Here is a 17,869-nt window from a genome sequence, read left to right as displayed (position 1 = left end):
AAAAAAGCCCTCTGTGACTGTTACTATAATCTAATACTATTATCTCATTAGATTATTATTACTCATACATTAATGTAAAAGCAGGATTTTACTGGTGTAGTCTGTTGAGGTGGACATAATTAACTATTTTATATAGGAGTGCAATAATGAATATTTTCATTATGGGTTATATAGCTTCCTCTACTTGGGAGTCTTCTGCAGAATATTTATTCATAGTGATCTTGGGATATGTGTATGTATTTTGTAGTCGGTCATGTGTTATTAAATCTGTAACTCACTGCCAGTAATTCCTGTCTTGGGCAAGTCTTAAAAAGAACATTTTAAAATCACAATGATTATTTTTTCACCTTGATCAATAAAGGGTCAAACATGTATCGTTGTAGGCATTTCGGATTTTTTTTTTACAATTCCAACATCAATATTGAAAATTGTCCTGATTACTGCTGCGTCATGTGGCACTTGCACTATTGTATAGTTTTTATGAACTGAACATGTGCATGAGTATGAAGTCTTTGATGTCTGATGCTACTGTGAGACTTTCCTCCATTATTTTTGATACTTTTGTAAAATGCATCTTGAAAGAACAGTGATGACGCCAAATAAATTACAAGATATTATCTAAGAAAAAAACCACAGTAAACCATGTAGAGATTGTGTAGAAACATTTTTTTTTTTTTACAAATTGATACAAATGCACAAGTTACAGATACAAAAACATCAACTGCTGAGTGCTGGCCATGTGCATTTAATTGCACCTTGTGTGGCAAAGGGGACACTAATAAATACGTACATGCAACAGCAACAAATATCTATCAGGTGGACTGCACAAAAACACCAAAGAGCTGCTTGTGGAAACAGTAACTTGTCGACAGAAAATACTTTTTTTTTTCTCGTGTCTTTTCAAAGAAGTGAGAGAAAAGAGGAGATTCAGCTAAAATTATTATTTTTTTTACTTCTTAAGTGTGACAAGCTCCTGAGACCTTTGTGGAGGAAGCGTATCAGTTCAAGGGGAAAATCTCATCCGAGTCTGCACTCTAAAGAGAAGTGATGGTTATTTTACATGTGGTGTGGGAGAGGTGCCTCAATAGGAGCGCTGTGTGCTGAGTGCTCTCACACAGCCTTACGGTGGTACTCTGGGGGCGCGACCTCGTAATCAGTGGCACTCAAGAGGGTGGACGAATTCTTCACCAGGTACCTGAAGGAAATGTCAAATTGATTGTCATTGTGGAGTGGGACAGAAATGGTTATGGCTGAAACAACATTTGTCCCTCAGCGGTCGTCATGCCCAGCTCGCTATTCAATTACCAAGAGATATCTAAAATACACAAAACGATTTTTAGATAGCGAGGCCGTCTGCCTCCAGAGGGGATTTGCACAACAGGCATTAAAAAGAACGGAAAATTATCACTCGACCCTCTGTCCTGTTAAATTAGAGTCCCAACAGGAGTCTTGTCCAGTTGTGCATTAAATACGGTTTGTCTGGATAAACATAAGATGTGAAGAGATAAGCTCTTCACAGGACATCCAGAATCAGACAGATAGAGAGCAGACAGATAATAAGATACACAGCCTGCTTCAAAAGAATATCATTAAATATTTCTTTTAGTTTTATATGGAATAACAAACCTGTAGAAAACCATGAAATGAAATGACTATACTGTGGCCAGGTGGGGGAGGAGGGACATATTTATATTTCAAGGCTAAACTTTGAGTGTTAACTTAATAAATGTACAATTTCTATAGGAACTCAGAAAACGCCAGACAGCTCAATAGAATACATAAAAAAAAACCACAACAATTACCATTTTTTTCCAATGTATTTAGTCACCAGTTTGTCCCTAGACGTTTTAACCAGACAACCTTCACCAGTGTTTTATAAACATGAATAAAGCTAATAGAGTGCTGCAGGAATGAGACTATAACCCACAAATGAGTCAGTATTTTAGCACTTCGGGTTCCTTCGTCTGGAAATCAATGTTTTTTTTTTTAATGGGATTTTTGTTAGATACCTGAAATAAGGTCTGTGTCTAACACAAGCTGAAGAGTTTTTACGTTTTTTTTCTACAATATAAAATACGTCAATAAATATCCCACTCGTAAATTTTGAAGCTTTTACGTGTCTTAATAAAGGTGGTTGCTAACAAGTGGCTAAACGAGACTAAATGTTATCATGCGGATTCGTCCTCTTTTACAGCCTTATGTATTCTCACGTGACCGTGGTGTTTGCAGCCTAACGTTAGCTTTTACTTCTGCCGATTTCATTCACACTTCAAGAATCATAAAAGTTGTGTTCATTTGTGGAGATTATCTTGCTGAACAAAACGTGTAAGTATCATAAACGTGTGTTTGCAACAGAGTTTATTTTCTGCAATAATCCAAACGGAATAATCCCATTGGCTATTTGTTGAGGGAACCAGGGCGATGCTAACTTCCTGGTTGGGCTATAAAAATACATCATCCCTGCAGCGCTTTATATGTCTGTGACATGATAAGTCTAGGGCTGTCCTCAACCAAAGAAATTCTTAGTCGACTAACACTCTTCCCAACTTGTCAAATACAGACGCTCTGGTCAGTGGCCCTAAGCTTTGAACTATGACGCTCCAGGTACCCCTAGCGTCAGTTTTGTTCGTGTCAGGGACGGCGTGTATACGCTCGTTACATGCATAGTCACTTTTCAAAATAAACCTCAGTTTTAACAGAAAGTTAGGTTTAGGCAACACAACCACTTAGTTAGGGTTAGGAAATGATCGTGGTTGACGTTGACTGGACTAACGACTTACATGACTGGCATGACTAACGACCAGTGTTGGAAATGAACTTTATTGTCCACCTGCCATTGTGGCTGGTGGATTCCCAAAACTACCAGCCACTCAATAGATTACCATTGATTTTTTGGCTGGTGAGTGAAGCAAATCTAGCAGCCACTTGCATATTTTATCAGCATTTGGCTGGTAGCTGGCGCTTATTTCCAACCCTGCTTACAGCTGATGTGACAAAATAAGTAAATGTTTATTTCGGTTTCACCCAGGAGGCCACAAACAGTGGCCTCCTGGGTGAAAGTCCTGTGTTTGTTTGACCCGTCCACCACCCCTTCCGCCAGCCCTTATCAGACTCTCACGCTGTTAAAACTACATCCGTTGCTCTGAGCGTCTGATAATGGGCTAATAGCGGGTGGGTTTAAATTTGAGTTAGTTGAAAGCCTGGCGCGTCGCATACAGTCGCTAAAAGAGTGTATCTGCACGTCGGTATTCAACGCAGAGGGAAAATGCCCAAGCAGCGCTATTTGACGAGTTGGGAGGGAGACTGGGTTTGTAAAACTCAGTTTCTCCACAAAGAATCACACAAAAGCACCACTTTAAATCTTGTGTCTACCAGAAATGGGCTCACAAGTTTCTTTGAAATAAGTCGTTCAGCATGAAAAAGCATGAAAAAGCATAAAAAATGATTAATGGACTACAGGAGGGAGCCCTTGACAAGTCACCGGTTTTCTGGCCTGATAATCAGACGGAATTAACACAGACCTCTACAAATGATCATCCTGTCGTTTCTACAGCTAATGTGGCGTCTCTGGTTAATTAACAGTATGAGTGAAACTGGTCAGAGAGTAAAGTCATGCTGGCATACAGAGAAGTATAATTATTGAAGAAATGTGTTCACCATCAATCAGTTCACTAGTCTGATGCTTCCGCTGAAAAAACTTCAGTTCCATATGAAAAAAAAATATTTTTAACACTCCAGGTAATTAACCTGAGTGATTTAAAAACTTTCCTAAAGGTCGTGTTGTGTCACAATTCAACTGCTTGAGAATCTCATTTCCTTCAGTCAGTAAAAGTCTGTCTGCAATTCTGTTTGGACTTTTTATTTTATTTAGATTTGACATACTAAAAAGAAAAAATCCAACATGAATCATCTGTGAAACCATTTTAAATTAAAAATACCTAAACGTTAAAGATCTGTCCATCATAAAATGCTGCTGAGTGTCCTTCAGTCTTCAGCAAAATATTTGCCAGAGCAGAAAATTGATTTCATGTTTTGAGGGTTTGCAACAAGCCTGGCTGTACTAATGTGACATTTCCAAACATGACATGGAGTCTGTGGTTGTGTGGTGGGAGTTAAATCTTACTTGAGGAAATCTTGGAGGTAAGTGAGCAGCAAAGCCAGACTCTTCTCGTCCAGTGGAGTGTAGGCCAGCATGGCTCCAATACGAACTGTCAGGGGACGACAACAACTTATGTGAGGAACAACGCAGGAAGAGACTGCAGGCTGAAGGAGATTCAGGACTGATTTTTTTTTTTTTTTAATACTGTGTGAATGTAAAAATGTTTTATAAAAATGATAGTGAATAACACGTCATACTCGTATGTATAGCTGATATATCCAGAATTGCAGTTTTCCAGATGACACAGCTGATATTACTGCCATCCTAACACTGTAAATCTGCTGTTTTGTGGATAAAAGTGTTTTTGCTTTAAAGCTAGGGCCGGTAATGTTAAGAAACTAGCAAGAGTACGCTAGATTAAAAAAATTATCCAACTGAAAAACTCAGTCCAGTGTTGCCAACTCTTTTCCAATGAAAATAACTAGCAGTACTGGCTCCAAAAGTCCATTCAGGGACAGCCTGTCCCTTCAGGCCTCCCTCCAAAGCCACTCCTCCAGTATTATCATTATGCATGTGAACAATTAACATGGCTATTGTTGGTACTCACAGCTATGCAATGAGAGCACTGGTAGAGTGTGCGTAGGTAGGTAGACAGGCAGGTAGCTCATTTCATTCGGCCTGAATGAAATGATTGGACGGGTTTATTACAAACAGATTTTTTTTTCTTTTTTTGTCAGAGCAATTGATTTATTGAATTTGAATTTCAACAAATATAACAAAAAATGTCGCTGAAGATGATTACCAACCCTAGCTTTAAACACAAATGTTGACATAAAAAACAGTATTCAGGGTGGGCAATATGAACCATATATTCTGTATTTTTATATTGCAATAGCAACATGTATCATTATATCATAGATTTTCTGGGGATTCCATTGATAAACTACATATAGATCTTGGCTAATCCAGTAAATAAAATACCTGACAAATCAAGCTTCTTATTCACACTGGTGCACAAATCTTGTTTATATTACCACAGAGCAGTCCTCAATGATTTAAAACATTGCTGTACGTGCAAAATGCAACCATAGAGTAAAATCTCTACCAGATGAGAAATCACTATTTTCAGAGTATAAACTGTAAAATTGCTCAACCCTAGTTAGTGCAAATTTGACGTCAGCCACTATGATAGCATTTGTCACTTCATGCACAGAAGTCATAAAGAGCAGTCATTGTAATCAAGCCTATTTGGAAGTTTTGTATATGCAAGTCGAAATTGTTAAATCTAATCAAGTGTCAAAGAACATTAAACACTGAATGAGGAGGATACTCTGTTCCTCATAAGTGTTTCCAAAGTTCAGTCTAATGTCAATATGAGAAATACATTTTTAAATCCAGAGTGCAGGTGGTGATCAGCTCAACTGACCGACACACAAGCATTGTTAGAACGACTCATTTGTTTAATCGTTAGCGTAATCTGGAGAATTCACTGATTGGTCATGTTTTTAATATACTTCATGCTGTATTTGGTGAGAACCCCAGATCAGCTTTATTCTCACATAACTGCCCCACTATTAGGACATCATTGTTAACATTTTTTTTTAAATTTAAGCTCAAATGACCTTTGGCTGGCTGTTATATTATGCTTGACTGTTGTGCATTTGTGAAGTCAGAAGTGTTCATTAACATCAGTAATCAAATGAGATGAGTCACCTAACGAACCCGGCAGTCTTATCTTAGTGTGCGATGTTCAATATCATCTCAGTAAAATGCAATTATCAATAATTTCATCTAAATGTTAATATCAGAAAGAAATGTCACAGACACACTAACTAGCTGACCTGATTATCATTGTGGGGTATCTTGTTTCTACACAGAAAATAGCACAAATAACTGTTATTTACGCTGCTTACTATACAGTGCAGCCATACAACTAAGTTGTTGTAGTGCATAGAGTGCTACAGGAACAAGTCCTAAATCTCAGAAATGAGTTAGCCTTTTAGCACTTTCGGTTCCCTCGTCTGGAAGTCAATGGTTTTTTATTTAGATGCCTAAAATAAGGTCTGTGTTTAACAAACTTAAGAGATTTTAAAGTTTTGTTATGTCCCACTCGTGAATTTTGAAGCATTTATGTGTCTTAAAAAAGGCAGTTGCTAACAAGTGGGTTTTTTGTAAAGGGAACCAGGATTAATTAGCTACTTAGGCAGTGGGACTTATCTTTGACAAAACCCATATTTAGCCTTGGACAAAATATTAGAAAATATGAAGTCAGTTTCCCATAATTTCATAAGCCTTTCTTACTTGCAAAGAAAGCAAGGTGAGTCTTTTAACAAGTGGCTCACGGTGTTCAAGCTTCCGTGGAAAACAATTCACATACAAGAACATTTAATTCACTCCCACGGCCACTTTACCTGTATGAAACTTATGTTCTAAGAAACCAATTAAATCATTTGAAAGCACTTACAATAGCACAGATAGGCACTAAAAAAAACAATCCATTAAGTCACTAAGTTCACAGCAGTGATTCACTGCCTGTGTGTGTGAGCTGCATGTAGCGGTGTCTAATGTACTGTACATATGTGTGTGTTACGGTGTGTCCAGGGTCCCTACCAAATAGGCGCAGCAAGTGCGGAGCTCCGTACACCTGAGACATGGGCATGTCTGGGTGCTCAGCCAGGATCTCGGCGTACTGCGGCCTCTCAAACTTGTAAAGCAGCTGAGTGCCCAGCATGACGTTGAAGTACTCCCGAATCCCCGCTACCACTTCGTTTACAGCATACTCCCTAAGAGGAGGGAAGAAAAAAGAAGTCATATATTTTTCTGGAGAGAGTTTCCATGGAGACGACAGAGATTGCAGCTCTAAGGAGCCATAACTTGCACAGTTTTCCAAAACTTTCTTGAAATAGGAAATCAATCAAAGCTAGCATCATGCTTGGGTTTATTTGTGTCAACGTTGGGTTTTTGTTGTGCTGTGATGCAGGTTGAACAGTTGAAAGTCGGCCAGTCACCTGCTAGGAAGGAAATTTAGAAATGTGGAACTTGAGTCTCTGTCACAAACTATGATGAACAACAAAACCAATAAGTAATCAAGGATGCTGTGAAGAAAAAAACAATGTGAATTTAATTGCTTTTACCCCCTTAAAAAGTCTATGAAAATGAGTCAAGACAAGAATGGAAATCATTTTTCTGGTTTGTAAGAGAGCATATGAACGCACAGCACAGCCTGTTCTCATTCCCAGGGTGTCAAATACCGGCGCTTTGTCACAGCTGTCGGTGTTAGATACCACCGCATAAGGCACCCTTTAGCGTCGGTATGAGACGTACCAGGCTTACCATGAACGACAATGTAAACCAATCCGCGGCAACAGTTAATGCCCAGAGAAAGTGCGCAACGGGAGCGACTGTGGTGACACAGTTTAAAGAGTGAAAGAGACACACAGGGCGGGTGGGTCCAACAATCACAAGGCTTTCATCCAGGAGGCCGCTGTTCGTGTCCATGGCGATAAGTTTCACTTTCACTTTACAACCAGCTGTTCGTTCGTGTCCCGTGTTCACAACGTCAAGTCACATTTTCACTGTACAAACGTAGTAATTTTAAGCCCAACCCTGTTTTTTCCTAAACCTAAGCAAGTATTTTTTTTAATCAAGCATGTGTTTACAAGCAACTGAAAAGTGACGCCGAGGGGTCTGACAAAGCGTCAGTATGTGACGAGTTGGGAGGAGAACGGTTGGAACGCACCAGTCTAGCTAACATCTTAAAATCTGTCTCTTTCCGACTGCATTACATTGCATTGCATTGCATGCATGCTTACAGTGCATGCTTTTGTATTTAAAGCAAGTTTTCATAACCTACTGAAAAGAATAAAATCAAATGGTGGTCTAGAACACAAGAAAAATACATCTACAAAAATGTCACATATTTAGGAAAATGCCAGCAGCATGTATAATTTGCTGTAAATGGGCTAAAACATGGAAAAGAACTTCCAAATTCAACAAGATGTCCATTCATGGCTGAGGCAGCGGTACATAATGTGCAGAAGTGGCACCATGCTGGGTAAATTGCACAAGATTGTGTCAAAAATGTCATTCCATTAAAGGAAGTTAAAGCTGCAGTTGGTAACTTTTATAAAAATAACTTTTTTTTGTCATATTTGCTCAAACTGTCACTTTATCCTGACAGTAGTACATGAGACAGATAATCTGTGAAAAAAAATCAGGTGTCTATGCCTCTCTTTAGTGGAAGTTTGTAACACGACCGCCATGATGAAAACAGTCGAGCCCCCAGCCAGAATTCTCTGCTCTGATTGGTAGTTTTCCTTCGGGCGCGATGGAATCTTGCAAATGCCATTAGGAGCACTAAAATGAGGAAGAGGAACCTGATTTTTTCACAGATTATCTGTCTCATGTACTACTGTCAGGATAGTAGTAAAAAAAAGTTATTTCTATACAAGTTACCAACTGCAGCTTTAATGGGAAACTTCGGTCTTTACAACCTGGACCCATGTTTTTGTGCCTAAGTGACTAACGGGGACAACACTTTTTGACCCTATCGGGCAATTCTGCACCGTCTATGTACATCTGTGTTTGTTTTTGCCACTGACAGGCTCAGTTTGTTATAATATGTGTCTGACAACATTATGAAAAGGACCCTACAGAGAAATTTCCTCTACCTTTAGTTTGATCCGGTCTGTTTGTTATTGTGTCTAACTAAATCTCGCTCAAGGAGAAGTCTCGTTCTGCCGGTTACAGCGCTCTCGCACAATACTGGACAAATTTCAAATAGGAAAACACAGTCCAGGTTGAAAAATACCAAAGTTTCCCATGCATGAACATTGTGTGACAGGTGGCATGATGAGGCGGACACCTGCAGTGATGATAACAGATTATCACAGGATACTGACGTTTCTCTATTCTCACATGATTTGAAGAAAGTCAGGGAGTTTATTCTTACTTATTATCCGAGTTTCCTTTTGATTTCTTATAGTTTGCATAGTCCTCCAACACCGTCTCTACATTCTTCTTAGCAGGCAGATGAAATAACTGTAAGCAACAGAAAACCTTCATTTAGTCAGAAACATTGACACAATATCACTGTCTTCCTCTCTTTGAAGGTTATTTCAAGCATAATTGCCTCCACATATCATCCTCAAATGAATTGTGACATTTCCTGTCAGTGTTACATTGTACAGATCAGCTTTCATGTACAGCTTGACACTCTACCACCTATTAACGAGTCAATGTCATCTCAACAACAGATCTGAGGAAGGAATAAGGAATCAATCTGCATTTTGAGAAGATTTAAATGTAACACAAATGATTAAACATTGAAATGTGACTCACTATCTTGTTTTGAAAAGGGTTATGATCGTTTGGTTTGATAGATTGTTGATGGATATTTTGCTGAAATATGATTACACTCTTTAATGCATTCATTCCTACCGGCTGTTCCACAATGGTACAATGTTGTCTGAGGGTAACGTTCAGACAAACAGACTTATGAAAAGAGTCAATTTTTTATGTTTTTCAATTTCAAATGGCATGCATTTTAAACTTGTGAGATGATTGAATATTTTCCATGAGTATTGTAAATGTAAATTTATTAAAGTTGTAAACAATAACTCTTTTTTCCTAACCATTATGGTACTGTGTTGCTTTATGGAAACGCACCCTAAAATGCACCCCAAAAATGATTTCTTGAAAATGTCTTTAAATGATGTTTACTTGGTCTATATTATGACAAAAAACATTACAAAAATGTATTAGTTTTCACTCCCTGGTTCATTCCAAGATCATTAACTATAAAAATTGTTGTTAATTAGGAATTTCCATCATTCAATATACCACAGGTGGAGTTTAAAAGCAGGATGTCTGTTTGAATTTATAGACATTTTCTTTACAATGGAGCAAACCTTCTAACCTCCACAGCTCATCATAGCTGAAGTAAATCTACAACAAACACATTGACTTTTTTATGGTTTGAGTGTTTTTTCTCCACCTGTTTCTGTCGAGTGATGAGGTCCCAGTCGTCCACCAGCCAGGGTTTCAGCTCTTCGGGGATCTTCACCTTCACCTCCACGCGGTTGGTGAACATCTCCTCCTGGACACACATGGTTGATTATTTCAATGGGTGTTTGGGAGCAGCAACGTTTCTCCTTCTCCTCAACAGTGTTCAAGGTTCAGTACAGAACATTTCTCTCACAAAGACATAACCACAAACATATAAAACTGCAAAGCTTTAAAACCACAACTATTGTACCTGTTTTCTGTGGGTGAAATTAAAGAGAGGTGAAAGTGCTGGTAATAGTACAGATTGACACTTCACAGTTCTTATTGCTATTTCTTTTTTTTTTAAATGGAGGTATATGTTTAATTTTTTTTATATTGACATCTTAATATATTTCCTTTATATTTACATTTCGGTAACACTTTATAATAACCATCATTTATACATTTTAAAAATGATTATTTTACTCTTAACAAACAATGAAATGATAATTAATTTTGTTTACTAATATTTAGTAATATTGTTTAATCATTAATTTGTATCATATGAAATAATTACTGTATACATTATATATTGTATCATAGCTGATAATAACAATTACATTCTGATTACATTAGTAAAAAATTTATTAACATTTTATTGTTGCACACATTATATAATTTTTATACGATATTAAGTATTTGTTAATAATTACCAAATGATTTGTAAACCTTTAAGAAATCATTGTGTTACATAGATGGACCAGAAATATAATATAATACAAAGTATTGAATATCTATCTAAATAATGTTTATAGATGATTTACAACATATTTGTTAACCATTTAACAAGGTATTATAATCACCAGTTACAACTTTATAATAGCCATCCAAATAATGTTTATAGATGGTTTACAAACAATTTCTTAAAGGTTTATAAATAAAATCTTAATCATTAACAAATGCTTATATATATATAGTATATAAAATGTCATAATGTGTGCAACAATAAACTGCTGAATAACAGAAATTACAGCATTACTAATAATGAATAAACGTTATTATCATTTTATTGTTTGTCAACAGGAAAATAACTATTAACTAAGTTTAATTAACTATCAATTAAAAAAATTATAAATGATGGTTATAAAGTGTTACCCACATTTCTTTTAAAATAATTGAATTACATCAAGACCTTGGATTTTGAAGTAATACAGGTGCATATTAGTGAATGCAAATTAAATCTGTATAAATAAGTTGTTGTGTTTTATTCTCAACGATAATATCCAGGTATACCGACACTTTTTTCCTGTTGCTGGAAACTGCCAGCGTGTCCAATAGAAGAGGATAAGGCAGTTCTGTGGCCGGAATCAGCCTTGACCCTCAAAAGTTCAGGTCTTTAATGAATGAAAAGTACTGTGTCGTAATCTTTTGTTGACACCCTGGTTGGTATTCAGGCCACGATTACTTCTACTGCTGTCTGCATGGTACCAACGCTTTCTGATATTTATTGCTGTCTGAGGCAAACTTAACCATTTATCTCACCTGTGGGTAAACAATAAAGAAATAAGAGTCCCAGCAATCACCTACTGCGACTCCTCAAGCAACTTTGTGAGCCAGATGAAATGAGAAAGAACGTGGATATCGTTTTAGAGCTCTACACTTCATATTTCAATTTTAAATGGCATTTTTACCTTAACATCTCAATAATTCCCCACTCTACACACTTAAATGAAGCTCAGCCTGCAGTTTCATAAAAGCATCTCGTGGGTCAAATAATCAGTTGTGGTTTCAATCTATGACTGTACAGATAATCTCACACCTAATGTCTATGTTGCAGCATCACATTTAAAAGACAATCAAGTGCTCTGCAAAGAGTCTCCCCTTTACAGACATGCCCACTTTATGATAATCACATGCAGTTTGGGGCAAGTCATAGTCAAGTCAGCACACTGACACACTGACAGCTGTTGTTGTCTGTTGGGGTTGAGTTTTCCATGTTATGATTTTAGCATATGTTTTATGCTAAATGCAGTACCTGTGAGGGTTTCTGGACAATATTTGTCATTGTTTTGTGTTGTTAACTGATTTCAAATAATAAATATATATATACATTAGCATAAAGCAGCATATTTGTCCTCTCCCATGTTGATTAGAGTATTAAATACGTGACAAATCTCCCTTTAAGATACATTTTGAACAGATAAAAATGTGTGATTAATTTACGATTAATCACGATTAAATATATGAATCGATTGACAGCCCTAGTCTTTTGCCATGATACCTACTCAGGGACTGAAGTTGAAAATTAGCCAAGAGGCTAAAACTGGCACATTCACAGAAATGTTTATCAATGTGCACGGTCCCTGTAACTTTAAACTGTATAAATAAATACGGAAGCCTCATGATCAAAATGGCTCCCTAAAAGAAAGCTAGTACATTTTCCCAGCTTTGCACATAAACAAAATGCTATGAACTGTTCAAGCTATATAATCAGACAGGTATGTTTTCATGAGTGTCAACAGGGTTCCTAATAACTGATGATACATACACTCTCCACAGTGGGATCAACCCGAGCCCTCTTCTTCCGCGGTCCCTGCGGCGTTTCTCCGCTGCTGGTGCCTTCACCCGGCCCCGGGGCTAAAAACAAGAAGACACCCATTACAGCTTAGAAATGATGTGAAGGTTTTGATAAAAAAAAAAAAGCCTGGCAGGTTGTCAAAGTCAAAGCCTCTTCTTGTACTGAACAGATCCATAACTAGTTACAAAAAATAGGACAGTGCTTTTAGGCATAATGGATGGGTAAACAACAACTTGTTATGTAGTCTGTAGGACATGTACTGTAATAATGCAGCACTTCAGCCCATTTTATCTACTACGAGGAACTCCTAAGTGTCCTTTTTTCCTGGGGATTTCCACAGATTTCGTGTACCTCCGCACTACGTTACAGTATGTAGCACATGTTAAATAAAAGCCTAGATAGGAAAAGTGGTTTCTCTGAAAATACCCTTAACACACTTTAAAGTGATGAATTTATAAATGTAATACCAGATATCACCACATACAAAAAAGCCAATAATTACATGTCTCTCTGATATGGATAATACCATTATCAGAGAGAAGTTCATAGTCTGCACTGCCAGAAAAAACAAAGTACAAACATCATCTAAATATAAACTGATGGGACATCTTAAAACTGGCGCATGAACATTTCAATGTAATATTTTAATGTTACTGACCCAAACTGTCCTTTGAGGTAAATTTGTGATTTTAGATTAATATAAACAAAATTGACTTGAGTTAAAGCTGCCACTAACATGTGATGCAGAAACGTTTTACTTACTCTTCTGCTTTGCCTTTTTCACTTTCCTAGAAAGTAAAAAAAAAAGGTATAAGTGACAATATGATATTACACATGTACCTGTACGTTACTCCATTCAATATATATTGTCAGGCTGTAAAGTGTTTACAATATTTTGAATTATTAGAGGTGGGAAAACAAGGTGGATACTTACAGATCAACATTTTTCTGCTGCACAGCAGCAATCTTCTTGCTTGGTGCTAAACCCCTCATCTTTCCCTCAACATAATGGTCCCTGGGGAAGAAGACATTAGTGAGGATCACAAAATAAATCCACTTAAAATGTTTTTTTTACTGATTTAATTGACAAAGCGCAACTTATGTTACACTTTTGTTAATGTTGAAGCTATTTGGCAAAAAATGACAAAGGATTCAATATCAGGAAGTTATTTATTTTTTACACAGAAACAGATGTCTCACAAAAAATGAGGGGTGCCCCCTCTTAGTCGACTAATCAGCCATTTTGGTCTCAGTCGAATAAGATTTCTTTAGTCGATTAGTCATTTTTTATGTTTTTTACATGCTGAATGACTTCCAAGAAACCTATGAGCACATCTCTGGTAAAATAAGACATTGTAAGACACGCACATCCAGTGTCCGATAGGATGGGAGAAACCTTACAGCATAATAAGCTATTGGGTGTGCAGATCTGTTTTATTCTGCACATCTCTGGTAAACACAAGATTTCAAGTGGTGCTTTTGTGCGATTCTTTGTGGAGGTTCTCCGTTTTACAGTCGATTAAATCAACTAATCGATTAGTCGACAGAACAACGCGTTCTGAACAAAAAATCATATGAGCATTAGTCAACTAAGAATTTCGAGGACAGCCCTACAAAAAATACTTCTCTATCATCTTTACCGTCTGTGTGCACAAAAAGGGAAACTTACTGATTGGCCTTTTGAAGCTCTTTTTGTTTCGCAAGGTTGCTGTCCACATATTTGAGAACTCTGCTTTCAGGAACCCATTCATCCCAGCTGCAAAGAGAAAAAAAACACAATCCTCAAACCTTCACCTTCAACACCATCACAGTGGAAAATACAAACTGATTTCACTCACAGCATGGGGATCTGAGGTATGCAAGAAAATCAAATTATACATATCCAAACCAAGATGCTCACTTTTTGTTCCATCCGCTGTAATGAATGAAGTATTTAATCAGTTTATCCTTTATGTTGATCTTTACACACTGTTAAAAAACAAGGAAACACACACACACAGGTCTGCGTTAATCGTTGGCTCACATTTGTTTTTGTAGTTAATAATCAACTAATGAAACACATATAGCCTCACAGTTAGTGTTGAAACAAACCTTTGCCTCATAGAGCAATGGCCCATGAAAGCACAGGACTCTTTCACCTGCGAGGAGAGGAGAACACATGAGAGGACAGAGGAGGGAAAAAACATATTACTACAATATATTCAAGTGAAATGACTCATTAGACTACTGTAACATGAGGGTTCGTTGTGTGGTGGTGGATCACTCTTTAGGAGAATAAACATGCAGGATGGAGACGGATAACTTTTTAAGCAGCCACTTTACTGTTCTTCCAATTTAGTCAGTTTCAAAACAACAACAGCAACTCCTTGTTCCTAACTCACCTGTCATAGAACTAACCAATCAGAGGCCAGAAGCACCTGGACTATAAGGTAAATGTCAGGAAGATACTCACAGGCAGATTCAAGATATTATTATTATAACTATTCCAAAGATGCTGCCTTAAATAGTTGAACATGTCCATATGTAAATAATATTGTAAACATAAATATGTAAATAATTAAACTGTGTAAACATTGTAAATATATTTTTAGTAACTTAAAGGTCCCATATTATGCTCATTTTCAGGTTCATACTTGTATTTTGTGTTTCTACTAGAACATGTTTACATGCTGTAATGTTAAAAAAAAACTTTTATTTTCCTCATACTGTCAGCCTGAATATGCCTGTATTTACCTTCTGTCTGAAACGCTCCGTTTTAGCGAATTTTGACAGAATTGCGACGGAATTGCGTTTCTAGGCAACAGCTTGGGTCCATGTGTACCTCCTGTCAGCTGATGACATTCACATACACTGCAACAGGAAATAAACTGGGACACATTTAGAATGTTTACATTTAAAACTGCTTAAAGGGTCTAAATATTGTATATTTGTGACATCACGAATGGGCAGAAATCCTGACAGCTTGTTTCAAATGCAGAGTTTCTGAATACGGGCTGTGTGTATTTCCCTGTGGATTGAGTGTTTAGATACTTTCACAGTATTTATATAGGACTTAAGCCTGCTTTATAATAAACAAACATGAAAATCTCACATAATATTGAACCTTTAACTCAAATATATGAATTAACTTGTAAACCTTACACTACCATGAAGCTCCTCAGATAGATGTTGAGCTGATATAATGTGGACTGACATGGTTTCATTGTGTGTCAGTGGAGGTTTAGCTAGCTCACACATAGCATCAATAACAAGCTAGCTAGCTGTTAGCATGGCGTTAAGGTCTGTTTCACACATTTAGCTTCAGTTTAAGGTGATAAGCTTTAATATGTGTCATTGTGGGTGTTTATTAAATGAATTCCCCTCATGTATAGACAGTAATAAAGGCTGTGTGTGTCTCCCTGCCTCCCTGGAGAGCAGTATTGTGGAGCTAGAGCAGCAGCAGCATCAACAACAACAAACCCGCCCCCTTCATCATCATCCGTGTTTATGTCTCCATAAAACGGTACAAACCTTCTTGAAATTTAGGTTTAGGGTCCTGTTTTGGCGCCATTCACAGACTCAACTGATCGGATCTCTGAATGATCAAATTCGTGCATCGCCAGAGTCCATTTCTTCCAGGCACAAACACAAACACCTCCGACATTGGTGCTGAAAGCAGAAGGAGAAGCTGAGAATGACCCGCCTGCTGCCGCTGCCGCGTCACATGACCACCATGGAGACCGTGCTGCGTTCAGGCGCTCCTCAGGAAAACTAGGAAAAAACAAATCAAACCAAAGAGCTTACACACTTAGCTTTTTTTTTATCTCCAATATAATTTGAATTTCAAACATAAAATTATAGTTCATTGTTATTTTTATTTTATTTCCATTTACTCAAATTGTATTTCAGAGCAACGATTAATCGCTTAGCTAGTTGGTAACTATTCAATTAATTGCTAACTAGTTTGAAAACATTTTTTTAAAGAAAAAAGTCAGAATTTCAGCTTTTTAAAGGGACTGTTTGTAAGAATCAGAAATGCTTGTTAACAGCGACACCTGTGGCCGTTAAGTCAACGAAAGTCAGCGTCCTGTTACTGGCGCTTGCTCGCTCTACATAGACATGAACGGACACCTTCAAAAGACTCCTCAAAACCCACCTCTTCACCAAGGCCTATGGCCTCTAGCTACTGTTACATTTGTTGTATTTATTTATGTCTTTGTTAAGCGTCCTTGGGTTTCATGAAAGGCGCTATATAAATCCAAGATATTATTATTATTATTATTAAAACAGTGAGGTGACACACGTCAGCTAAAACTACAATATCACTCTATATTTCACCTGCTTGGCAGTAATGTTAGCTGACCAGACGAAGGTCTCTCCATGAATCAATGCTGATCCTAGTGTTGGCTTTTCCTGCTTCAGCCTCCCGACCGCAGCCGGACTGAACAGGGGAGACACTGGCACCCGGTCGGAGACGATAACGTTTCTCGCTGCGGAGCCCCGTCACTTCACAAGACAAGGAAAACCTCTGTTGGTCTGAAGGAGCTGCAGCATTTATTTCTGCACAAATTTGCACTGTACATTCACTAGATATTCTCAGAGCTACGAAGTCTTCTGCAGTGTGGAGTGTGCACGCGTGCACGTGAGGTGGAGCGAGCTGAGTGAAGGCAAGCAGGCAGGCAGAGGAGCAGTGGAGCAGAGTACAGCAGATACTATGGTCCTGGAGACCAAAGCTACGGTCTCCCCCGCGTCCTCCGATCGCGGCCAACACTGTTTAACAGACGGGCTTCACTAGATAGAACTTTGCGGTTTTGGTGCTTCCGTGTAGTTTATGTTGGAGTCTGAGTCTGAACAGCGAAGCCACACGCGAGCGCGGTGGGACACCGATTCGGGTGATTTATACGTGTAAGAAGTTACAAACAGTCCCTTTAAATGTGAATATTTTCTGGTTTCTTTACTTCTCTATGACAGTAAACTGAATATCTTTGAGGTGTGGACAAAACAAGACATTTGAGGACGTCATCGTGGACTTTGGGAAACACTGATCGACATTTTTCACCATTTTCTGACATTTTATAGACCAAACAACTAATTGATTAATTGAGAAAATAATCGACAGATTATTCAACAATGAAAATAATTGTTAGTTGCAGCCCTAATTGTATTATCTTTGCTTGCTCACACTGGTATCATCTGGTATTAGTGGTGGAGAGCACCCCATGGTTCAG

The 17,869-nt window shown here is 37.7% G+C and overlaps 1 protein-coding gene across 2 annotated transcripts; it reads right to left on the bottom strand.

Moving 5' to 3' along the window:
- Positions 1 to 645: 645 nt before the first annotated feature.
- LOC141759069 (mortality factor 4-like protein 1) lies at positions 646 to 16,360 on the bottom strand. 2 transcript variants are annotated; one of them, XM_074620993.1, is made up of 12 exons: positions 16,173 to 16,359; positions 14,754 to 14,800; positions 14,563 to 14,630; positions 14,332 to 14,418; positions 13,597 to 13,677; positions 13,425 to 13,450; positions 12,633 to 12,721; positions 10,095 to 10,196; positions 9,051 to 9,139; positions 6,710 to 6,882; positions 4,124 to 4,208; positions 646 to 1,195 (listed from the first exon to the last, which is right to left on the bottom strand). In XM_074620993.1, exons 1-12 carry the CDS (start codon positions 16,210 to 16,212, stop codon positions 1,111 to 1,113), a joined length of 972 nt encoding a protein of 323 aa, XP_074477094.1. In that variant the 5' UTR covers positions 16,213 to 16,359; the 3' UTR covers positions 646 to 1,110. The 2 variants fall into 2 exon arrangements, with proteins under 2 accessions (XP_074477094.1, XP_074477103.1); XM_074621002.1 differs by lacking the exons at positions 646 to 1,195; positions 4,124 to 4,208 and adding an exon at positions 4,718 to 4,777 and having other exon boundaries at positions 16,173 to 16,360.
- Between the last annotated feature and the right edge of the window lie 1,509 nt (positions 16,361 to 17,869).

The sequence above is a fragment of the Sebastes fasciatus genome, chromosome 2 (genome assembly GCF_043250625.1).
Source record: "Sebastes fasciatus isolate fSebFas1 chromosome 2, fSebFas1.pri, whole genome shotgun sequence".
Lineage (NCBI taxonomy): Eukaryota > Metazoa > Chordata > Actinopteri > Perciformes > Sebastidae > Sebastes > Sebastes fasciatus.
This window is presented reverse-complemented; position numbering and strand designations above follow the sequence as displayed.